At 44.3% G+C, this 26,782-nt stretch overlaps 1 protein-coding gene across 2 annotated transcripts in view; it reads right to left on the bottom strand.

The window, feature by feature from the left end:
- The window catches only part of MALRD1 (MAM and LDL receptor class A domain containing 1), a 419,241-nt gene that overhangs the window by 1,771 nt on the left and 390,688 nt on the right, over positions 1-26,782 (bottom strand). For both annotated transcript variants that reach the window (XM_069729529.1, XM_069729530.1), the window contains 4 exons: positions 22,385-22,467; positions 19,295-19,376; positions 12,970-13,045; positions 8,373-8,435 (listed from right to left, as the gene is read on the bottom strand). In XM_069729529.1, coding sequence (XP_069585630.1) covers positions 8,373-8,435; positions 12,970-13,045; positions 19,295-19,376; positions 22,385-22,467 — 304 coding nt within the window. The remainder of the gene's footprint in view (positions 1-8,372; positions 8,436-12,969; positions 13,046-19,294; positions 19,377-22,384; positions 22,468-26,782) is intronic.

Genomic DNA, 26,782 nt, shown 5'->3' with positions numbered 1-26,782 from the left:
GAGTGCCTTCCACTCCTTTTTTCTCTTGCAACAAACATCTGCAGGATATTAATTTTTTTGGGGGAAATTTGCTGCTCATTTTCAACGCAAACTTCACCCTTTGCAAAAGCTGAGGTGGGATTCAGATCGTGCTGAGGATTGGCCTTACTCATTGCCCTTTGCATTGCAATAGATGGAAATTAAAGCAAATTTATAGCGAATATGCAAATCAAAATTCTCAACATATTTTCAGAAAAAAACGCACTAGAAGTGACTTGGATTTGCATATTATAATCGTACAGATACATGAGCACAAATGTGTATTTAGAGACTATAAAGAAGAGAACTGCCGGTGAAGAAGGACCCATGTCACTGCCCTGGGAATGGAGAGGTGGCTGTGCATGTGCGGCTCAGAAAATTGTTGCGCAAGCGAGAAACCTACATTTACGGCTCATCCTATATGTCAGAGTTTAAAAAAAAAATACTGCTTTTCTGTTTGTAGCAAAGATTAAATGAGTAACAAGAATGGATGTGGCTATGGAGTCGTTGCATCTATGAGTGGCTGATACAGTACAGCGAGGTGACCATAAGTATCACTCCTCTCCAGATAAGTTCTCACCATCATATCATTCCCTCAGGTTCATCATCTTAATCTGAGCACTGGGAACAGTCCCTGGGATACTTTGTCAATTACAATGTAAATGTAGCGGCTCCTCATGCAAACAGATGCTGCAGTAAAAGGGACGAGACGAGGACGTCCGTGTGTCACTGATCATGTTCTGACCCTATGGGAATGGGAGCGCGCAGAAAAGCATCCAGGGTTTGTATTCTGTAAATTGCAATTTTTACAGTGTGAAATTGGAGGAAACCTCCGTTTTAGTGTTCAAGACACAATAATGAGAAAATATAAGTCAGTGCATTTCAATGGTTTGTTTTCCCAGCTTAGCAAGACAGGTTTAGATGATTGCTCTCTGTTTCCCAGTGGCTAGTACCACTTAACCCCTCAACAACTGCCATATAGTGTCACGATTCCCCTGACCGCTGTCACCAAGTGGTCAGGATTCACACCGTGACCGTCACCCCTACGTCACGGGTCGGGGTGACTTTAGGCCAACAGACAACTATTACATGTGCAGGGGGGCTTATCTTAGTTATCCCTCCACTGCTAACAATGTGATGAGAAAACACACACAAGGCTATTGACCTCTTAGTTTACAGCAGGGGCTTATTTTAGGTATCCCACTGCTTTTCTATATACCACGAACTGCAGGGATTTATTTATATCCCGCTTACAGTTCCACTTAACACTTGCAGCTCTCTGGCGCCCCCCTTTACTCTCAGGTCAGATTAGCTACTGCACCCTGGGTAATTAGGCGCCAGAAAGGCTGCCTGCTATGTACTGGCTATTGGGCACGCTGCAGCGACGCGATAACTACTCCCACACAGGCAGGAACAATAATTATGAACCCCGCAGTCACTGCAGCATCACTCAACAGTCTGCACACGGTATTGCCGCCACCAGCTTCGATTAAACGGGTCCGAAGCTAACCCAACATAACAGTAGAGTATTTTCCCTTCAAGAGACTTAGGGTACGGTTTAGAACAGGAGAACGAACTAATATATAATAGTATATCCCATTAAAAATAATTAGGCAGTGCTTTATCAAAAATATTTTATAAAGAAGTTACAAATGAGACAATTGCAAATATGTACAAGGGTAATTATAACATAAAGGGAATAAATGAGAAAAGATAACACTCACATGTTAAAAGCAGTGCAGTGTCTTTTTGATGATGTCTGATGGGTTTATGGCTTTAGAGGAAGATCAGAGAGGTAAGTATTGTCAAGTCTCAATTCTCTGTCACTAACAGTCTTTGGAATTAAGTGATGATGATTGTTTACCCCAGGGGCGAGAAACCTACAGCCTGTGGGCCGTTTATGGCCCATGAAGTCATTTGCTTTGGCATTCCGGAAGAAGGGGTGGAGTGCTGGGGTCAACAGCACAGTTTTTCCAACCACCAGCCCTTTAATTCTTCCCTAGAGAGAGCTAGCATTCACTACTGAACTGCACACCTTCACTGACCATAAGAGCTTACATTCTATAGGAGAAAGATAGGACCCCACTGAATATAAGAGCTTACACTCTACAGGAGAGAGAGAGGATCCCACTGACCATAAAAGCTTATACTCTACAGGAGAGAGAGGACCCTGCTGACCATAAGAGCTTACACTCTACAGGACAGAGAGGACCCCACTGACTATAAGAGCTAACACTCTACAGGAAAGAGAGGACCCCACTGATCATAAGAGCTTACACTCTACAGGAGAGAGAGGACCCCGCTGACCATAAGAGCTAACACTCTACAGGAGAGAGAGGACTCCACTGACCATAAGAGCTAACACTCTACAGGAGAGAGAGGACCCCACTGACCATAAGAGCTTACACTCTACAGGAAAGAGAGGACCCCACTGATCATAAGAGCTTACACTCTACAGGAGAGAGAGGACCCCGCTGACCATAAGAGCTAACACTCTACAGGAGAGAGAGGACTCCACTGACCATAAGAGCTTACACTCTACAGGAGAGAGAGAGGACCCCACTGACCATAAGAGCTTACACTCTACAGGAGATATAGGATCCCACTGACCATAAGAGCTTACACTCTACAGGATAGAGAGATGACCCCACTGGCCATAAGAGCTTACACTCTACAAGAGAGAGAGGACCCCACTGACCATAAGAGCTTACACTCTACAGGAGAGAGAGAGGACCCCGCTGACCATAAGAACTTACACTCTACAGGAGAGAGAGGACCCCGCTGACCATAAGAGCTTACACTCTACAGGAGAGAGAGAGGACCCCGCTGACCATAAGAACTTACACTCTACAGGAGAGAGAGGACCCCGCTGACCATAAGAGCTAACACTCTACAGGAGAGAGAGGACCCCACTGACCATAAGAGCTTACACTCTACAGGAGATATAGGATCCCACTGACCATAAGAGCTTACACTCTACAGGAGAGAGAGGACCCCACTGACCATAAGAGCTTTTATTCTACAGGAGAGAGAGGACCCCACTGACCATGAGAGCTTACACTCTACAGGAGAGAGAGAGGACCCCACTGACCATAAGAGCTTACACTCTACAGGGGAGAGAGGACCCCGCTGACCATAAGAGCTTACACTCTACAGAAGAGAGATGACCCCACTGACCATAAGAGCTTACACTCTACAGGAGAGAGAGGACCCTGCTGACCATAAGAGCTTACACTCTACAGGAGAGAGAGGACCCCGCTGACCATAAGAGCTTACACTCTACAGGAGAGAGAGGACCCCGCTGACCATAAGAGCTTACACTCTACAGGAGAGAGAGAGAGGACCCCACTGACTATAAGAGCTTACACTCTACAGGAGAGAGAGGACCCCGCTGACCATAAGAGCTTACACTCTACAGGAGAGAGAGGACCCCGCTGACCATAAGAGCTTACACTCTACAGGAGAGAGAGGACCCCACTGACCATAAGAGCTTACACTCTACAGGAGAGAGAGGACCCCGCTGACCATAAGAGCTTACACTCTACAGGAGAGAGGACCCCACTGACCATAAGAGCTTACACTCTACAGGATAGAGAGGATCCCACTGACCATAAGAGCTTACACTCTACAGGAGAGAGAGGACCCCACTGACCATAAGAGCTTACACTCTACAGGATAGAGAGGATCCCACTGACCATAAGAGCTTACATTCTACAGGAGAGAGAGGACCCCACTGACCATAAGAGCTTACACTCTACAGGAGAGAGAGAGGACCCCACTGACCATAAGAGCTTACACTCTACAGGAGAGAGAGGACCCCACTGACCATAAGAGCTTACACTCTACAGGAGAGAGAGGACCCCACTGACCATAAGAGCTTACACTCTACAGGATAGAGAGGATCCCACTGACCATAAGAGCTTACACTCTACAGGATAGAGAGGACCCCGCTGACCATAAGAGCTTACACTCTACAGCAGAGGTCCCCAACGTTTCTGACCTTGAGAGCCACATTCAACTCTGAGAGGGGGTCGCGAGCCACATCCAGACTTGAGAGAGGGACGCGAGCCACATTCAGGTCCCTCACAATAATGGTAACCAAAGTTTTTCCACAAAAATCAATCACCCTAAAGCAGTATACAAAGATCCATGGGTTCCTACAATACCCCCATTTAGTATTCTCCTATAAAGCACTCTCAAGACACTGTCACATCCAGCTTCAAACATCTCCTCTGACAGGTGGTCATCTTGTCTCCAGCGTACCATACTTAAATCATCTCAAAACCCCTAAGACCAGTATATGTGCATCCAGATCTGCTCTTTTGTTCAGGGCTGCTCACAAAATTCACCATTTTCAGATGTGCTCTTCATAACTGTTTGCTACAACTGGAGTTAATGCACCAAGCTTACAGACAGCCGCGATCCACAATTCATGGGACCGCGAGCCACATGTGGCTCCCGAGCTACAGGTTGGGGACCCCTGCTCTACAGGATAGAGAGGACCCCGCTGACCATAAGAGCTTACACTCTACAGGAGAGAGAGAGGACCCCGCTGACCATAAGAGCTTACACTCTACAGGAGAGAAAGGACCCCGCTGACCATAAGAGCTTACACTCTACAGGAGAGAGAGGACCCCACTGACCATAAGAGCTTACACTCTACAGGAGAGAGAGGACCCCGCTGACCATAAGAGCTTACACTCTACAGGAGAGAGGACCCCACTGACCATAAGAGCTTACACTCTACAGGATAGAGAGGATCCCACTGACCATAAGAGCTTACACTCTACAGGAGAGAGAGGACCCCACTGACCATAAGAGCTTACACTCTACAGGATAGAGAGGATCCCACTGACCATAAGAGCTTACATTCTACAGGAGAGAGAGGACCCCACTGACCATAAGAGCTTACACTCTACAGGAGAGAGAGAGGACCCCACTGACCATAAGAGCTTACACTCTACAGGAGAGAGAGGACCCCACTGACCATAAGAGCTTACACTCTACAGGAGAGAGAGGACCCCACTGACCATAAGAGCTTACACTCTACAGGATAGAGAGGATCCCACTGACCATAAGAGCTTACACTCTACAGGATAGAGAGGACCCCGCTGACCATAAGAGCTTACACTCTACAGGATAGAGAGGACCCCGCTGACCATAAGAGCTTACACTCTACAGGAGAGAGAGAGGACCCCGCTGACCATAAGAGCTTACACTCTACAGGATAGAGAGGACCCCGCTGACCATAAGAGCTTACACTCTACAGGAGAGAGAGAGGACCCCACTGACCATAAGAGCTTACACTCTACAGGAGAGAGAGGACCCCACTGACCATAAGAGCTTACACTCTACAGGAGAGAGAGGACTCCGCTGACCATAAGAGCTTACACTCTACAGGAGAGAGAGGATCCCACTGACCATAAGAGCTTACACTCTACAGGAGAGAGAGAGGACCCCGCTGACCAAAAGAGCTTACACTCTACATGATAGAGAGGACCCCGCTGACCATAAGAGCTTACACTCTACAGGAGAGAGAGGATCCCACTGACCATAAGAGCTTACACTCTACAGGAGAGAGAGAGGACTCCGCTGACCATAAGAGCTAACACTCTACAGGAGCGAGTGGACCCCACTGACCATAAGAGCTTACACTCTACAGGAGAGAGAGGACCCCACTGACCATAAGAGCTTACACTCTACAGGAGAGAGAGAGAGGACCCCACTGACCATAAGAGCTTACACTCTACAGGAGAGAGAGGACCCCACTGACCATAAGAGCTTACACTCTACAGGAGAGAGAGGACCCCACTTACCATAAGAGCTTACACTCTACAGGAGAGGATCCCACTGACCATAAGAGCTTACACTCTACAGGAGAGAGAGAGGACTCCGCTGACCATAAGAGCTTATACTCTACAGGAGAGAGAGGATCCCACTGACCATAAGAGCTTACACTCTACAGGAGAGAGAGAGGACCCCGCTGACCAAAAGAGCTTACACTCTACATGATAGAGAGGACCCCGCTGACCATAAGAGCTTACACTCTACAGGAGAGAGAGGACCCCACTGACCATAAGAGCTTACACTCTACAGGAGAGAGAGGACCCCACTGACCATAAGAGCTTACACTCTACAGGATAGAGAGGACCCTGCTGACCATAAGACCTTACACTCTACAGGAGAGAGAGAGGACCCCACTGACCATAAGAGCTTACACTCTACAGGAGCGAGTGGACCCCACTGACCATAAGAGCTTACACTCTACAGGAGAGAGAGGATCCCACTGACCATAAGAGCTTACACTCTACAGGAGAGAGAGAGGACCCCGCTGACCAAAAGAGCTTACACTCTACATGATAGAGAGGACCCCGCTGACCATAAGAGCTTACACTCTACAGGAGAGAGAGGACCCCACTGACCATAAGAGCTTACACTCTACAGGAGAGAGAGAGAGGACCCCACTGACCATAAGAGCTTACACTCTACAGGAGAGAGAGGACCCCACTGACCATAAGAGCTTACACTCTACAGGAGAGAGAGAGAGGACCCCACTGACCATAAGAGCTTACACTCTACAGGAGAGAGAGGACCCCACTGACCATAAGAGCTTACACTCTACATGAGAGAGAGGACCCCACTGACCATAAGAGCTTACACTCTACAGGAGAGAGAGGACCCCACTGACCATAAGAGCTTACACTCTACAGCAGAGAGAGGACCCCACTGACCATAAGAGCTTACACTCTACAGGAGAGAGAGGACCCCACTGACCATAAGAGCTTACACTCTACAGGAGAGAGAGGACCCCACTGACCATAAGAGCTTACACTCTACAGGAGAGAGGACCCTGCTGACCATAAGAGCTTACACTCTACAGGATAGAGAGGACCCTGCTGACCATAAGACCTTACACTCTACAGGAGAGAGAGAGGACCCCACTGACCATAAGAGCTTACACTCTACAGGAGAGAGAGGACCCCACTGACCATAAGAGCTTACACTCTACAAGAGAGAGAGGACCCCACTGACCATAAGAGCTTACACTCTACCGGAGAGAGAAGACCCCGCTGACCATAAGAGCTTACACTCTACAGGAGAGAGGACCCTGCTGACCATAAGAGCTTACACTCTACAGCAGAGAGAGGACCCCACTGACCATAAGAGCTTACACTCTACAGGAGAGAGAGAGGACCCCACTGACCATAAGAGCTTACACTCTACAGGAGAGAGAGGACCCCGCTGACCATAAGAGCTTACACTCTACAGGAGAGAGAGGACCCCACTTACCATAAGATCTTACACTCTACAGGAGAGGATCCCACTGACCATAAGAGCTTACACTCTACAGGAGAGAGAGAGGACCCCACTGACCATAAGAGCTTACACTCTACAGGAGAGAGAGGACTCCACTGACCATAATAGCTTACACTCTACAATAGAGAGAGGACCTCGCTGACCATAAGAGCTTACACTCTACAGGAGAGAGAGGACCCCACTGACCATAAGAGCTTACACTCTACCGGAGAGAGAAGACCCCGCTGACCATAAGAGCTTACACTCTACAATAGAGAGAGGACCTCGCTGACCATAAGAGCTTACACTCTACAGGAGAGAGAGGACCCCACTGACCATAAGAGCTTACACTCTACAGGAGAGAGAGGACCCCACTGACCATAATAGCTTACACTCTACAATAGAGAGAGGACCTCGCTGACCATAAGAGCTTACACTCTACAGGAGAGAGAGGATCCCACTGATCATAAGAGCTTACACTCTACAGGAGAGAGTGGACCCCACTGACCAAAAGAGATTACACTCAACAGGAGAGAGAGGACCCCACTGAACATAAGAGCTTACACTCTACAGGAGAGAGAGGACCCCACTGAACATAAGAGCTTACACTCTACAGGAGAGACTTACTGAGTGACTCTGGAAATGGAAAACAACTCTGCCGCACATACTGTGCTCCACTGGGAACTGCTGATTTTTGTATTGACCACCACTGTACAAAATATGATAATCTGCTAGATGTCATAGCTGCAGGGCATCATGGGGAAATCCACACGTATTATAAAGTGACATTAGCCCGCTCTCTGGAGGTTCAGCAGTGAGGGAAATGGCGCCGGTCAGGTTATTTTAATGAATCTCAATGTTCGAATTCGACCTCTGCTAATATAAGTGATGGCATTTCCAAGTCTTATGTCATATTATGGTAAACTTATTAAGGCTTTATTATGATAGGACAATCCTTGTAAAAAATATATATATTTTCTACAGGAGATTCCATTTGACTGAAATAAAACAGGCTTCATTTTATCATTAACAATATACACTTCAATAATCACACGTACCTGGTGGCCTAATTTCCAGGGAAAAACACTGACTTGGACATTAGGATGCATCGTTTCAGAAAACTAAAAGGTGAGAAAAACAGTAAAGAAATGAATATAAAATATATGCAAATAATCTTCTTTGTATAAATTTAAAGGGAAAATGTCATCATGGATTCAGTATACCTTGTAATTTATTCATTGAAATCTGTGGTGTTTGTCTGTATAGGGGTCCAGTGGGCGGTCCTACTCATTGACTGACATCTCTGTTTTTCATTGACATTAATGAATTAGTCAATCACTGGTTAGGACCACCTCCTTGACTCTCAAGCGCAAAGTTATCAGTAATTTTAACGAATAGAATAAAAATTATACTGAATCTTTTCCAAAAAAAAACTATATAACACAATTTCCTCATCTCCTCCTGCTCTATAACATGATGCTGGCAGACACATTGTACGTGCAGTCTGATCTGTGGACAACATGGTATAGAGCAGGACAAGATACTGGTGAGATGAATTACATCCTAAAGTACCGATATTCAAGAAGTATCGTTTCTCCTTGTGGAGATTGACATGCTAAGCATGCCGAGATGAGGAGACTTAAAGCTGCAATGCTCCTCTGGGAAATATGCTAATTATGCAAATTGTCTTTTCAGAGAGGAAGAGAACTAGAACTCTAGTGCCACCTATTGGAAGTAGCAATCCTACAAGTCAATGTTGACCCTTTAACAGAGAAAATTGCGGAACCACTAGCCAGAATCTTTGAAAATTCCTGGAGAACAGGAGAAGTCCCAGAACATTGTAGAAGGACAAATGTTGTCTGTTGTCCCTATATTCAAAAAAGGGAAGAAGATGGAGCCAGGAAATTGCAGGCCAGTGAGCCTTACTTCTATGCCAGGAAAAATCTTTGAATAAATTGTTATAGTATGCAGGTACTGAGTATGTCACCACGGAACAGACAGACCAACAGATGCGGGGTTTAATAACAGGAATCAGGTTCTCTTCGCAGGGAGAAAGCAATGAAAAATAACTAGCAAAAATATGGGAGTCAAACAGTGTAACAGAAGTAAGCAAGATTTCTTGAGAAAAGAACACTTATCAGTCTGATGAGGACTTGCTTGAAGGGTCGTCTTCTCCAACGTAGGCGCCGAGAAACAGCGGCACTTGTCGTCCCTCTGTTGTCCGTGGGCTGAGTAGTCTCTAGGAGCCCGCTGCCTGGGGTTTTGGGAGTTAATGTGATATGCTCAGGCTTTGAGTCTTTAGCTTTTGCAGCACAGCCTATCCCGGGAAAACGATGGTCAGTCTATTATTAAGTCTCTCTCCAGGAATCAGGGTCTCTGCACTGTTAAGTCTCTCACCAGGAATCAGGAGCTCTGCACTGATACCGTGGGTACCAGGGGTCACAGTCTCTGTACTGATACCGTGGGTACCAGGGGGTCGCAGTCTCTGCAAGGGCTAATGTCTCTGCACGGGTCTCAAAGCGCCCCTCTCCAGTCACAGCAGAGTCCGCTTTCATGTACTCACAAAATGCAGTCTTTCTGGGCAATCTCCCTGTATTTGTCCTCTGACCGGGAGCTCTCTCTCTCTCCTGGAGCGCAGCTGCACCCTGCTCTGACCGCTGCTCACGCTGCTCTCTACCTTGCGCGCGTGCCTTTCCCGCTCTCTGGATGGCTTCCTTCCTTTCCCAGTCTCTAAGTCTGCCCCCTCGGGAACCTGTAGCACAGCTCAATGGTTCCAGGCACAGAGCCGAGAAGGTAACCGCCCCCGGACTCTTCTTGTGCTTCACCTCCTTACAAAATTATTATATTATTAACCAGCATGTATGTAAGGTGGTGCTAATCAGCGGTGGGTGCGGGGTTACACAGAACTCATGAATATGAGGACTACATGGAAGCAGGTTTGCTTGTCCTCTAGTGATAACCTCTTGCTGATAAAACTGCGATTTTACAAAAACTACAGCAGGCAGCCCAGTAAGTGATACATCCCTGGAATCAGGATCTGTTCCCCTACGTTATGCTGCTCTCAGATTAGGTGACATATTGACTTTAACATATATATGGACATTAGCTCCAATATATTTTGTATCTATCTGTTTTTCATTCTTTATATTCCCGAGGGTCCAGGCTTGACCAGATGGTGTTTTTAGCTGCCAAATCTTGAAGCGCTCCACCCGATTATTTTGTGTTATTATATGCTAGTGCATAACCAAACAACAGGATAAATCAGCCATAGGGAATTCATAGAAAGAAGTATCCCATATTTACCAAGGGGGGGAACATTTATCAGGTGGGTGTCTGTCTCTGCGTACACTAACATAGTCTACTTCACTAGTCCATACCGTGGATAAATAAGTATGCCGATGAACAGCAGATGCCAGAAGTACACACTTTGGGCATATACAGGTAATACTCAAAAAATTAGCATATAGTGTTAAATTTCATTATTTACCATAATGTAATGATTACAATTAAACTTTCATATATTATAGATTCATTATCCACCAACTGAAATTTGTCAGGTCTTTTATTGTTTTAATACTGATGATTTTGGCATACAACTCCTGATAACCCAAAAAACCTGTCTCAATAAATTAGCATATTTCACCCATCCAATCAAATAAAAGTGTTTTTTAATAACAAACAAAAAAACCATCAAATAATAATGTTCAGTTATGCACTCAATACTTGGTCGGGAATCCTTTGGCAGAAATGACTGCTTCAATGCGGCGTGGCATGGAGGCAATCAGCCTGTGACACTGCTGAGATGTTATGGAGGCCCAGGATGCTTCAATAGCGGCCTTAAGCTCATCCAGAGTGTTGGGTCTTGCGTCTTTCAACTTTCTCTTCACAATATCCCACAGATTCTCTATGGGGTTCATGTCAGGAGAGTTGGCAGGCCAATTGAGCACAGTAATACCATGGTCAGTAAACCATTTACCAGTGGTTTTGGCACTGTGAGCAGGTGCCAGGTCGTGCTGAAAAATGAAATCTTCATCTCCATAAAGCATTTCAGCCGATGGAAGCATGAAGTGCTCCAAAATCTCCTGATAGCTAGCTGCATTGACCCTGCCCTTGATGAAACACAGTGGACCAACACCAGCAGCTGACATGGCACCCCACACCATCACTGACTGTGGGTACTTGACACTGGACTTCAGGTATTTTGGCATTTCCTTCTCCCCAGTCTTCCTCCAGACTCTGGCACCTTGATTTCCGAATGACATGCAAAATTTGCTTTCATCAGAAAAAAGTACTTGGGACCACTTAGCAACAGTCCAGTGCTGCTTCTCTGTAGCCCAGGTCAGGCGCCTCTGCCGCTGTTTATGGTTCAAAAGTGGCTTTACCTGGGGAATGCGGCACCTGTAGCCCATTTCCTGCACACGCCTGTGCACGGTGGCTCTGGATGTTTCCACACCAGACTCAGTCCACTGCTTCCTCAGGTTCCCCAAGGTCTGGAATCGGTCCTTCTCCACAATCTTCCTCAGGGTCCGGTCTCCTCTTCTCGTTGTACAGCGTTTTCTGCCACATTGTTTCCTTCCAACAGACTTACCATTGAGGTGCCTTGATACAGCACTCTGGGAACAGCCTATTTGTTGAGAAATTTCTTTCTGGGTCTTACCCTCTTGCTTGAGGGTGTCAATGATGGCCTTCTTGACATCTGTCAGGTCGCTAGTCTTACCCATGATGGGGGTTTTGAGTAATGAACCAGGCAGGGAGTTTATAAAAGCCTCAGGTATCTTTTGCATGTGTTTAGAGTTAATTAGTTGATTCAGAAGATTAGGGTAATAGGTCGTTTAGAGAACCTTTTCTTGATATGCTAATTTATTGAGACAGGTTTTTTGGGTTATCAGGAGTTGTATGCCAAAATCATCAGTATTAAAACAATAAAAGACCTGACAAATTTCAGTTGGTGGATAATGAATCTATAATATATGAAAGTTTAATTGTAATCATTACATTATGGTAAATAATGAAATTTAACACTATATGCTAATTTTTTGAGAAGGACCTGTATGTGGTCAATGGTTCAACATCAGCACAACACCCATAATCTTCAATGGGGAGAGCCACGTGCATGGTCTCCTCTATTCTGGAGTGCTAGGCGGGGAGAAGAGGAACCCCATTTTCCCAATAGGTGGGAGTCTTAAAAGTGGAATTGGACCCTGCCAGGTATTTATGGCATGTGGTCAATGGTGGAGATTCATATAATGACTGGTAAGCACAGACGTTATTCTTGATAGACACTTTTATGGCCACGTTAGATGGTGTATCAGTTATTTAAAATAAATTAATAAATACATAATTAAATAAATATGGAGATCAGACGTTTCAGATATTTTGTTCCCAAACATCAAAACCAAAAATGACTTTAGGCATAACGAAGATGTAAAAGCATTTTACATTCTGCTAATCTGACGTGTGACCCCCTGGGCAGAGATTGATATATAGTATTATACACCCGTATGAACAGAATGTTGCCCTCAGACCCGGGGAACGCGGCTTGTTTGCTAAACAAAGAACGCATTTCATAAAAGAATAAAGTATGTGAATAAAGACCCGCGTTCCTCCATGGCTCAAAGCAAAGGCGCTGTAATGGTTGATAAAGATTTTATGCACCTCGTTCAGTGAAGTCGTGCTGCTGCCTGCATAATTTGGATTGGAGAACCCACTGGTGATTTTGCCTTTATGTTTCCTGTTGGAGAATAAAATGAAAGGAAGCATTAATTTTAATCATGAGATCATGAAGTTTTAAAGGGAGAGGCATCTAAATGTACGAGAACATAACAGCAAAATGTTATTTTCTTACTACTCACATATACAAGCGAAAATGAATGACAAAAAAAAAAAGAGTGCAAGACCGAAAGAGACTTTTTAGAAAAGCAAAACGGTATAAGAAATAATGTCCAGTCTGTGGCCGATGTAGAACTATAGATATACACTGTTCAAAAAAAATAAAAGGAACACCCAAATAACACATCCTAGATCTGAATAAATGAAATATTCTCATTGAATACTTTGGTCTGTAAAAAGTTGAATGTGCTGACAACAAAATCACACACAAATAATCAATGGAAATCAAATTTATTAACGAATGGAGGCTTAGATTTGGAACGATACTCAAAATCAAAGTGGAAAATCAAATTACAGGCTGATCCAACTTCAGTGGAACTGCCTCAAAACAAGGAAATGATGTAGTGTGTGTGGCCTGTATGACCTCCCTACATTGCCTGGGCATGCTCCTGATGAGGCGGCGGATGGTCTCCTGAGGGATCTCCTCCCAGACCTGGACTAAAGCATCTGCCAACTACTGGACAGTCCGTGGTGCAACGTGACATTGGTGGATGGAGCGAGACATGATGTCTCAGATGTGCTCAATCGGATTCAGGTCTGGGGAACTGGCAGGCCAGTCCATAGCATCAATCCCTTCATCTTGCAGGAACTCCTGACACTCCAGCCACATGAGGTCTGGCATTGTCATGCATCAGAAGGAACCCGGGACCAACCGTTTGTGCAGACACATGCACATTTGTGGCCTGCTGGAGGTCATTTTGCAGGGCTCTAGCAGTGCTCCTCCTGTTCCTCCTTGCACAAAGGTGGAGGTAGCGGTCCTGCTGCTGGGTTGTTGCCCTCCTACGGCCCCCTCCACGTCGCCTGGTGTACTAGCCTGTCTCCTGGTAGCGCCTCCAGCCTCTGGACACTACGCTGACAGACACAGCAAACCTTCTTGCCACAGCTCACATTGATGTGCCATCCTGGATGAGCTGCACTACCTGAGCCACTTGTGTGGGTTGTAGAGTCAGTCTCATGCTACCACGAGTGCGAAAGCACAACCAACATTCAAAAGTGACCAAAACATCAGCCAGAAAGCGTTGGTACTGAGATGACGTCTGTGGTCCCCACCTGCAGAACCACTCCTTTATAGGGGGTGTCTTCATAATTGCCAATAATTTCCATCTGTTGTCTATTCCATTTGCACAACAGCAAGTGAAATTGATTGTCAATCAGTGTTGTTTCCTAAGTGGACAGTCTGATTTCACAGAAGTTTGATTTACTTGGAGTTATATTCTGTTGTTTAAGTGTTCCCTTTATTATTTTGAGCAGTGTACAATAGAAGGAATTGGTCTACAGGTTTTTTTGCCACCTAATCTGAGAGCAGCATGCTGGAGAGACAGAGACCCTGATTCTTGCCATGTGTCACTTACTGGCCTACCTGCTGTAGTATTGATACAAATCAGTGTTTTATTGTCAGAAGATTATCACTGCAGGACTCCAAAGCCTGCTGCCAGCTAGTCCAACCCTGCCCCCCAGTGATAGTCAGCTTTATGTGTACACTGTGCATAGGCAGAAAGCTGAAATCAGTGGTGTGTGCAGGGTTATTCAGGGCTCAGTATTCAGTGAACTGGTAAATCAGCAGCAGATAAAATAGTGATTTTATCAAAACTGCAGCAAGTAGCCCAGTAAGTGATATATCCCTGAAATCAAGGTCTCTTCCCCTACTCCATGCTATTCTCAGATGGGGTAGCAATGAAGGGAAAATCAAGTTTATTTTGTAAGTTAGCTGGACAAGTGCCCCAAGAATAGTCTTAGGCTCATTCCAGCTCTCCACACTGGACCCGATGGCCTTAAAGGGGTTTTCCAGTTTTGGAAAACCCCTCTCACCCCTCTGAATTTTGTTTTAAATGTCAAAACTGTGCTTTATTCACCTTCTCCAGGTCCAGTGCTGGGTCTCCGCTGCTGCTCCATGTGCTTGCTTTTCTCCACAGCACTGTTGTCACATTCACTGTGCTGCATCCAATAACTGAACTCAGAGGCTTGTGTCGTCAACTCAGACAGCGCCGCTCTGAGCTTAGTTACAGGCTTCAACTCCGTCAATGTGATGTCAGCGCTGCAGACAATAACGGACACCATGAGCTACAGCAGAGACTCAGCGCTGGACCCCGGGAAGAGTGAGTAAAGAACAGTTTGGTTTTTTAAAACAAACTGTAACCAGGGATCAAGTGTTTTCTGAAACCAGATATCTAATTTAATGGACACCTGCCCGCTTGCAACAGCATTGTCATCTGTATTAAAATCCTGCTCATCTGGTTTGCTAGATGTTCTGCACAGTCTCACTATTGGGGTTCATGCACATAGTAGTATTTTTGGCTCGAGGACGATCCAACAAAAGATCGGATTGCACTCAGACCAATGTTATTCTATGGGGCTGTGCACATGTCTGAGTCACATGTCAAATGTCTGAGCCAGTTGGAGGCAAAAAATCCCAGCCTACTTGATTTTCATCCGATATTCGGACTGCACTCGGCCGCGCAAGTCAATGAATGGTTGGCAAAAAATCAGACAGATTAGGATAATCAGCCCAATTCTCTTAGATGGAAGACAATATGGTGGTGTGACCCTAGCCTCATGCTGCGCATGTCAGGTGCTGAACCAGTTCTTCCTTCCAAAGTCTAATGGTATCCGTGTCCTTGGTTACACTCATTGTACACAACTGTTTTAGGAGCTGGTAACATTCCATTGTTATATTCGTAAATGTTTTTATTCAACCTTCTCCCTTCTTGAGAAAGTCAAAGACCCTTGATCACCACCATGAGATAGAACAGCAGAGGAGTACCTGCCTTTTGCTGTAGCGTGTTGGAAAAGCCCCATATTTACGTCAGATGTTTTGATCAATGGCTGGGATTGGGTGGATAGACTCATTTTTTAAATGAAGGAATAGAAATGTGAATGTCCTCCGAAACTTAAGAGGGGCTCAATAGAAATGATATGAGTCCATCTTTAGCGTTGGAGAAGAACAGTGCTTGGCTGAGCACTTCTGCTCCTCATAGTACTCAGTGAGAACCTCAGCACCCACCGATCACAACTTCTAACTTATCTTTATGACAAGTCAAAAGTTTTCCGAAAGTGAGGTTCTACAGCTAATTAACAAAATCTGAAAGATTTACTAAGCCGCCACTGCTTTGGTTCTGATTTCTCTTCAACTCCCAGCAGCTTTCAATAGGCCACCTAGTCAGAAGATCATTAGCTGGCTGTAGTGCTCATGTGGCTACACAACCTCAAATCTGCTAAATGCAGATATAGAGACTGGCGAGGAACCAGGAGACATCAGAAAAACAGTGGCAAGGGATTGGCAAGGTGAGTATTTTATTTTATACCATTCTAAACTGTTTTCAGAGATGTTTTTATGACCGGACATCTCTCTGACCTTTTTTTTGTCCTGTATTTGAATATCTGGCATTCATTTAGGCCCCTGGCAAAAGTGCTAGCACAAAAGCAGTATGAATCGAAGTGGCTATATTGGTCTCCACTAGTGATGAGCCAGTGTACTCGTTGCTCAGGTTTTCCAGAGCACTCTCGGGTGACATCCGAGTATCTGTGACTGCTCGGACATTTAGTTTTCCTTGCCGCAGCTGCATTATTTGTGGCCTATAGACAGCTTGATTGCATGAGGGGATTCCCTAGCAACCAGGCAACCCCCACATGTACTCAGGCTGGCTAGCTGCTGTAAATCATCCAGCTGCAGCAACAAAAACTAAATCTCCAAGCAGTCACGAATACTCAGAGACCATCCTAGCATGCTCGGGAAATCCCGAGCAACAAGTACACTCGCTCATCACTAGTCTCCACCAGAGCATAAAGATCCTCCAAGAGCAACTGAGCCTTTTTTGGTTGCTTCTTCAAGGCCCACCAAACATGTAATATTGAAAAAAATGCTACAGCTTACAGTAGATTTGTCTGCTTCTCAGATTCCCTTAATAACTATTATTAAGATTAAATTATAATCTACCTGAACTTGTCGCCACAGGAAGTTTGGGAGTCTCGTAAGGTCCAGATGAAGGACCATTTATGGCTCCAGGACATGAAACTTACTAGTTTCATAGTGTTTAGCAGTTTTATAACATGGTGGGTGCTTTTATTTGTTTGCGCTTGTGAAACCAATTCTGAGCTGTAACCCTTGTGCCATATTTTAAGGGGCACATTCGGGCTAAGAATGAAAGTTGTATACTATTGATTTTTATACGTTCTCATAAAGAACATTTTGTGTTTGAAGTAAAAGCATCCATGGAGGCAAAGACACGCTGAACTCTTCAAGAATTAATCTTTTTTGTTTCCACATGTTTCTACTTCCAGATTATTTGTATTTTTTTCTTCAAAATTTTATACCACGTGTTGTAAATTAATGGTCCCTGAATGTCAATGTACGCGTAAAAGATAGAGGAGATATATTCTAGTTTATTCTAATATTTCATTATTGTCTACCTATTGTGATAAGGTCACTGGCAAAGTACTAGAGGAGAGATATGTATCACCGAGATAATTAGTTTCAGTGATATGCACATAGAAAAATGCTCCAGCACACGATGGGGTTAATGGACAATGTTTAGGGCTAAGTTTAGTGAACAGCTGAAGAGTGGGTGGGAGGCTGTTCACCAGGGTGGAGTCCAGAGGTCAAAATACACAGCCTTCTAGCTCATTGTGTGTTGGGTGTGCCTGGAGATGGGAGCTCCAGAGTTTTGTTTGAGAATAAATGAAGCAGAATCTTTTTTTGTTTGTTTCCTGATCGGGCGGATCCCCGCAGCAACACGGACTGTGCCATTTGTACATCTTTTGTTTTTCAGCTAGGCAAGAAAGGCTGTGTTTGTGTTGCTAACCCTGCCCTGGTTTATGTTGTACCTAAATAAACCAGTGGAAAATTTAAAGAGACAGCGTTCCTGTGTCTACCTCTATGAGCAGCTGTGTAGCCAATCTACAACACCATCTAGAAAACAACTGCAAAGCAACAGCAATTCAGTAAAGTGAGGGGCAAGTTCCTGGGCCACCGGACAACAAGATACTAAACACAAAAGTGGAAGTGCTGCATCTTTTTTATTTCTTGGGGTTATTTTGCACCTACTGTATGTAATTATATATATTAATATGTCTATATCCTTCTCTTTGTCTGTATGTCTGTCTATCTAAGGCTTTATTCACACACCAGTATTTCATTAGTCTTTGTATGCCACAATCAGGAGAGTCTCCAAAACACAGAACAGGTGTCAATCTTTCAATTATAGTTTTTCTCCATAAGTTCCACTCCTGATTTGTTCATACAAGTGAAAAATGCTGACTAAATACCAAAGTGTGAATAAGCCCTAATACAGAAATGTAGTCATCACTCCAAGCAACTTTTTAAATTAAAAAGTTCAAAAGCTTTTTATTGGCCATGTGTACAGTGGCTACATTTTTGCTTTTCTCATGTAGTCACAACCTGTGGACTGGCACCACCTACTCATTTGATAGGCTAGAGCATCTTATTTTTTAATTTTTTTTAAATCTATCTATGGAAGTCCTTCTCCTGATGGGAGGTAAACATCATGTAGAGTAGCAGGATCCCTTTAGTCTTCATTAAAGGTACATTAATAACTTGGTGTTTCATTGATTTGGGGGGAAACCAGTAGTACGACCATTCCTTCAAAGTATTCCAGAAGTAGTTTTTCATCACAACACCAGACCACATGTTACTTGTGCTACTGTGAACAGTCTCCATGGCTGAAACGTGCTACCATGGCCTGCAGCATCTCCAGACTTGTCTCCCAATGAGCACATCTGGGACGTCATTGGTCGGCAATTACAAAAGGAGCTGTCAACAGTCGATCTTGATGATTTGCCCAAGTCCATTAAGCGTGGAAGAATATTCTTCAGGCGAGGCGACCATAAATAACCTTAATTTTTCCATAATTTGCAGATCAGTAACGTGTCTATCCATCCTGTGATTTCCATCATCCCATGACATTTCCTTCTTGGTGGTGCCATTTCAATGTTGAGTATATATTCCACACTTTATACCTCCCTAATACGGCATACAATAAACCATGCCACAATTTTCCATCTTTCCATTTTTAGCTCAATAAGTATGACACATTTCCTGTTAAATAACCCTGTAAAACTGAGAACATTTTCTTACCTTTTATTGAAGTAACATGTGTAGACAATGATAACTTCTATCAGTAGAAACGTTAATCCAATGCTAATACCAATCCACAGACCTGTATGGAAAGAAGGCAGATGGCTCAATTTTAGTATCTATCAGTAGCAACAAAAAATTATTGATGCTATTAAAGGGGTTGTCCGCCTTTCAGTACATTTTCTGGGAGGATAAAAATCAATTTTGCAATAGGATTTCATTAAACATTTTGCACAATTTGCCTTCTACGGTCTCTTTTTTACACAAAAATGGCTCCACTAAAAATAATTATCCGTCAGAACTCTATGACAAACTGATAGAGATTTGTAACTCTTTATCTGTCTTTTTCTGAGCTCCTCTCAGCTGATATATGTGGAGCGCCCCGTCAGGGCAGTGGGGTACTCGGTACAAGGTCCGGTCGACTCAAAGGGGGATGTCACGGTGGCTGACCCGGTCTGTGGCCCTGGGACGTCCGTATAAAAGGGAAAGGTCTTTAAAGGGTTAAAGTTTATGTTCGTGACGCCACCTGTGGTATTCGGTCAGGGTGACCGACGCTGCTTTAAAGGGTCCGCTGGGGTGATGTTATGGCAACTAGGTTGTATACCTTCCCACAGGTGAAGTATGTCCCCAGGGCTTCCCAGAGTGTAGATGATGGATAGTGTGAGGCGAAGAGAAGAACGAGGACACAAGGTTGCAGTCTCTTTACCTTTACTGAAGACTTCAGCATCCACAGTCCAGAGCACCAGATTACAGGGCAGGCAGAGTCCAGCCGGTTTGGAGGCAAGTCCAGAGTCCCCTTGTCCAGGTGGAGAATAAAAGCCTTTCTTCTAGCGCCATGGTGGTGTTGTCCCTTACTGCTAAGCATCTCATAAGGTCCTCACAGATGTTATCTCTCTCTGTCCCCGAGATTGGATAGGACATACCCGTATGACTGGTGACTTGTGGCGGTTTATAGGGACTCTAGCATGCCCCAGCCTCTAAGGTTGTCACCGTGCCTCCTGGGTGTTAGGTTGGACAGATAACGTAGAGTTCAGCTGTCCTGCCGGTCTCTGATGTAAGTCATAGAGGTCCTTACAACCTCGGTGTTCCGGCTACCGGTCTCTGCGCCTCAGAAGGAGGCGGCCTGCTCGGGGCTGGTCCCCTTCTGATATCCTCTTCTGTGCTTCTTCACCTGCACGCTCGCTGCAAACAATTTGGCCTTCAAAATGTCTCTTTCTGGGAGCTGCAGCTCTTAGGACATGCACAGCTCCGTGAACCCTCTCCTCTGTCCTCTGACAGGAATTCGCTCCTATCAGGAACAGCTTCCCCGAAGGACTGACTAACTTTCCTTAGACTACCAGTTATATATATATGGGGAGTCACCTAGTAAATAGGATTAGAAGCTCCCCCTGGTGGCCTGGAGTGTGAAGTGTTGCATGTTTGTGGTACCTGGATGCAGTTATCCTTCCTTGCCTCCAAACGTAGCATCACTCTCCCTGCGAGCAAAGCAATACTACTGTAATGACCAGGACCCTGGGGCGCCACATAATTCCAAAGACTACATGTGCAAAGAGCCCGTAAAAACAAATTGGTGCAAAATGTCCAATGATACAAAACTGCAAAAATGATTTAAAATGTTCTAGTAGGTGGAAAACCTCTTTAAAGAGGTATTTTGATCTTATAATGTGATGGCATGTTGCTAGGATAGTTTTTTCGTTTACAATAAAGTATTTATCTAATTACTGTACAAGCTCATGTTAGAGTGCTGCTCGGAGACAAAGGGTTAAAGCTTCTTACTACCACTGTCAGCCATTTAGGAGATGGCAGAGAACTGATTTTGGCCAGTCGATAATCATTGCTCTGCCCTTTCCCTCCTGTCTATGTGGTATCACACAAAGTGTCCAACTCCATGGGATACTGGATGTATAGTGCATTCCATGAAAATATTGTGATTTGTGTGTAAACTATACGCTGTAACATATTGTGAGATTCATATTGGAAGGATTTCTATAGCATCTCTAAGAGGAAAAGTTACTTCAGAAGAGAAGCTCAACTTAGACCTAAGTAAGGTATACTGACTGAGAAACACCAGACTGGCAGCTGAGAATGAGTGAATTGAGTTGATAAGACAAATATCCCACAGAGATCTGCCTGTCTGCGTGTTTGGGTCAATTTTCAGATGTGATTGTAAACTTTATCACCAATTACCTACTATTTGACCCTAAGCACACAGCTAAAATAACAAAGGAGTGGCTTCAGAACAACTCTGTGACCATTCTTGACCGGCCCAGCCAGAGCCCTGACCTAAACCCAATTGAGCATCTCTGGAGAGACCAGAAAATGGCTGTCCACCAATGTTCACCATCCAACCTGACGAACTGGAGAGGATCTGCAAGAAAGAATGGCAGAGGATCCCCAAATCCAGGGGTGAAAAACTTGTTGCATCATTCCCAAGAAGACTCATGGCTGTACTAGCTCAAAAGGTGCTTCTACTCAATACTGAGCAGAGGGTCTGAATACTTATGACCATGTGATATTTTATTTTTTCTTATTTATTGAATTTGCAAAAATTTCTACATTTCTGTTTTTCAGTCAAGATGGGGTGCAGAGTGTACATTAATGAGAAAAAAAATGAACTTTTTTGAATTTACCAAATGGCTGCAAAAAAAAAAAGAGTGAAAAATGTAATGGGGTCTGAATACTTTCCGTACCCACTGTAAATACATTTCTTTACTGGCTGGCACAAGATTGTATTGAATTGGTATCATGAGAAATTGTATAACCTGTATATTGGGTGTATACATCTGGCTGTTATGAGCCCGAGGTGCCATCCCGTTTACTACTAGGTGGCAAATACTTGTGCAGGTCTCCATTCTCCAGGAACAGAGCAAACAAACGGTTTGTGCATTGGCCCACAGGTCACTAAAAATGTGTAAGGGGAAACAAACACCAAGAATGATAAATATCTAGCACCATACGGGGCCCCTTTATGATATTTCCATAGGTGCTCCATCAATTATGTCCATACTCCAAAGACATTAAAAATAGCAGCTAAAGCTGAGCGACGTAGCAGAGATCATCTCCTGTTAACCTTTGTGCATTTGTTCTTACCGGCAGTATCAGGTTCTGACTTGTGAGGAGATATTTCTGGAGACTTGAGATGACATCTTGTCCCCTGCCATTTACCATTGCATCTGAAAACAAGGTCGTGAGAAAAGCTACCGGTCAGAGATTGTACATACCGTAAATGGGGATTAAATATGTCAGATAATATGTCAGATATTTTGGACTCATTTCCTACCCTATATTTCTATTTACTACCTTATACCCGATAAACTGACTCCTGGATAGATCTTCACACACGCAACAACCAAAATATTGACACATGCTGCCTAATGTGCATAAGCCAAGTGCCCACTCTGGCTGATAGAGGCATGGATTCCACAAGACCTCCGATGTGTTCTGTGGTATCTGTCACCAAGATGTTGGTGTCAGACCCTTCATGTCCTTTAAGTTGTAAAGGTACCTTCACACTAAGCGAGGTCGCTAGCGAGATCGCTGCTGAGTAACAAGTTTTGTGACGCAACAGCGACCTCAGTAGCGATCTCGCTATGTTTGACACGTAGCAGCGACCAGGCCCCTGCTTTTTTTGATTGTTGAGGTCCCGCTGGGTAGCACACATCGCTGTGTTTGACACCTTACCAACGACCTCGTTGACGACTCAGACACCGACACATAGGCGTGCATTTGCGTTGCCTTTTCCGCACCCCTCCGCTCCGATTGGTGGTTGCTACTGTGTTCTGATTGGCGGTCATGCCTTCAACAGAAGGCGACATAGTAGCGCTTCCATCCTTTGTTCCTGACCGCGTGGTGGTTTGCAGATCGTTGTAGAGTTCTCCGGCCTGCGACTCCTCTTCGATTTATCTATTCTTCAACGGTTCTTCTGACACCTTTTGTGCACGGTAGGTATCGTTTGGGGTCTCAAATGCGTTCCCACCGAAGGGCTATTGTGTCGCCTCATAAGGCAAGGCCGCCACCAATCAGAACGCAGTAGCAACCACCAATCGGAACTGAATGGGCGTGGAAAAGGCAACGCAAATGCACGCCTGTGTGACTACAACGTCACACAGGACGTCCCTCATCGAGGTCTGAATCGTCATAATTGCTGCCATGTGACAGGGTCACAACGACTAACGACATCGTTGTACAGGTCGCTACAGGTCGCCGCATCGCTGCTGCGTCGTTGGGAAGATCTCACTGTTTGACATCTCACCAGCGACCACATAGCGACGCAGCAACGATCCCTGACAGGTCGTATCGTTGTCGGGATCGCTTTAGCGTCGCTAAGTGTGACGGGGCCTTAAGGTGCAACCTTCATGGATCAGACTTGTTTTTCCAGCTCTTCACAGAACATTGAACAGATTTGGATCTGGGAAATTCAGTGACAAGTCATCACCTTGATCTCTTTGTCATGTCCTTCACACTATTCGTGAACAACTTTTCGCAGTGTGGCAAGGGCTTCATCTACTGAAAGAAACCACAACCATTACGGAATCCCACAGCCATGAAGGTGTTCCTTGGTTTATATAACATTTAAATATGTGTCACATCCATCTGATGCCAAGACCTAAGGTTCTCCAGCAGGACATGAAGAAGATCACATTGCCTATCCCGGCTTGACTTCTTCCAATAGTGCATCGTGGTGCCATTTCCTCCCGAGGTAACTGATGCACATGTACTCAGACGTCCATATGGTGTAAAAGAAAATGTGATTTATCAGGCCAGGCTGCCCTCTTCCATTGCTCCATGATCCAGTTTGAGTGTTCAGGACCATGTAAGGAGCTTTTGGTGATGGCGAGAGAGATCAGTTTAGTCACTCATACGCTAGAATGGTTTGTGGCTACAAGTAGCTCCAAGTCTACACGGTATACTTGAGCTCTATATCAATTAAAAAATTAACAAAGTGATGCAAATAAAAAAAAACCTCATATAAATATACAGACATACTGCAAAATGGGCTTAAAGGGAATCTGTCGGTAGGGTCAGCCCTCCTAAGCTGTCTACATGGGCATGCAGGTCATAGGAAGTTGAATAAAATAAGACCTTGATATCTGTGATCTGATGAGTAAGGCTGGCTTCACACTAGCGATCGGCAGGGCTGCGGAAAGCAGCCTTCTTCTTCCGTGAAGCCCTGCCCACTGCTGCGCCTCTTCCTCCAGCTCCACCTACATCTGCATGCGTTCTGCGTACCTTATCTTTAACATTGGGTATGCAGGCGATGCGGATGTATGCGGATGCCTCTGCATGCGTCGTTTTGAAGCTGTGCCGACTGCAAAATCCTAACATGTTGCGTTTGACCCAGGTCAGCGCAGTGTCAAGACGATGCATGCGGAGGCAGCCGCATACATCCGCATGGCCTGTTTACCTGATGTTAAAGATAGGGTACGTAGAATGCATGCTGACATAGGCGGAACTGAAGGAAGATGCGCGGCAGTGGGCAGGGCTTCACGGAGGAACTACGCAGCCCTCCGCAAAGCCATCATCCGCAAATGTGAAACCAGCCTTATTCCAGAGAAATATACACTTTTCTTAATATGTGAATCAGCTCTTAAGATCTATGGGCTGGACATAGATCTCCATAAGAATCTGCCTCCAGAGCTTATTAAAAAATGAAAGGGGGAGTTACCAGTGTGAGACATGTAGATCAGGAGAGGAGACTGTCAGTCATTACATGTCTCACACTGGTAACTCTCCCTTTCATGTAAAATAAGCTCTGGAGAAAGATTCTCACTGAGATTTATGTCCAGATCAGAGATCTTAACAGCTCATTTACATATTAATTAAAACAAGAATTTCACTGAAATAAGTCATCGGAACGCAGATACCAAGCTATCATATTATTCAACTGCATGACCCGTATGCTCATATAGATGGCTAATGGGGTTGATCCTACTGACAGATGCCCTTTAATTAAAAAGGTGAAAATTTACACTAAAAGGCCTGTCCACCTTGGGAGGCATTTAAAAAAAAATCATGTATTTGGGGCTAAAAATCATTTTTGCAATTAGTTTTCATACAACATTTTGCACCGTTCAGCCCTTACAAGCTTTTTATTTTCCTACACAGTCAACTTGGATGTGGTCTGTGGTCATGAGTCAGCTGAGAAGAGATCAGAAAAAAACTAAAGAAAGAGTTACAAACTCCTGTCAGATCAATCATCGTAGGATTATTGTCAGATGAAAAGTAACCATCGTTTTCATTTTTATTTCATAATTCAATAGTAGATTTGAAATAAGGAATTTTGTAATATATCTGATCAGAGAAATCTGCTTCTTTCTCCTCCTGGACTAAACTTTCACTCTTGGTTCGGGGGTAAAATCTGTATAATCTGTATTCAGTATAGAAATATTGTTCCAATACTGAGATAAGAGATGATTAGTGCTTTTAAAATTCTATAGAATTCCATATTGAAGTTCTTCTGAAACAACAGTGACAGTTCTCCATAGAACTTTATGAGCACTAACTGTCATCTTCTAACTCAGTAATGGGAAATTTGTATTCAGTGAAGGCAGATTTTACATGAATTAAACATTTTGAGAATAGATGATCAGTCCAGGAGGAGAAAGAAACAGATTTCTCTAAAAATATATATTACAAAGTTTCTTATTTTCACATATAGAATTGATTAATGCAATAAATAAATAAATAGAACTATGGTTACTCCCATTCTGCAGCCAGCAATAAACAGTACAACATAGAGGCTATGGAAGACAGACAGTGCAAAATGTTTAATGAAACCCAAATGCAAAAAAAATGTTTTTGGTCCCAATTACTAAAATGTAAGTAAAACATTGTCCTCTTAAAGTTGGACAACCTCCTTTTCACTAGGCTTCATACTTGCTCAGTTAAACTCCCCCATACAAACACTTTTCAGCATTTTCATCCCATGAACTTGTTTAAATGACTGGGAAACACAGAACCGGAGATGTGCTGACTCTTCATGCTGCAGATCCCAGATGCAATACTAAATGAATTTGCCAATGGATGCGCCATGAGTTTATTTCTATTCTAGTGATGATGGATAAGTCATTAGACAAGCGCCAGGGGGCCTATAGGTAGGCTCATCTCAAGTGAAACAATTCAATGAGCAATACTCGGAAAGGTCAAATAGAAGACTTGTTGTAGGCAGCAATTCTATAAAGAGGAAAACAATACACAGTGCAAATGAGATGGAAAAGTAGGCGATGGTTATAGAAAGTGCTGGAAACATCGTAGAAGCTACCAAGCATTCTGAATTGTGTGAGGTTTGAGCTCCAACACATTTTTTGCATTTGTTTGTGCAATTAATACACACAGATTAGTTATTAGTCAGTGTGTGCAAGGTCAATCGTCGTGCAACAGATCTTAAAGGCACCAACGTATGTCTCAATGACTTACCAGTAACCTATTGGGGATTCATTGTGGTTTCAAGTGTTTGTGAGTGATCCAGCTCTGCTACATCAATCTCTA

The sequence above is a fragment of the Ranitomeya imitator genome, chromosome 6 (genome assembly GCF_032444005.1).
Source record: "Ranitomeya imitator isolate aRanImi1 chromosome 6, aRanImi1.pri, whole genome shotgun sequence".
In the NCBI taxonomy this organism is placed as follows: Eukaryota; Metazoa; Chordata; class Amphibia; order Anura; family Dendrobatidae; genus Ranitomeya; species Ranitomeya imitator.
This window is presented reverse-complemented; position numbering and strand designations above follow the sequence as displayed.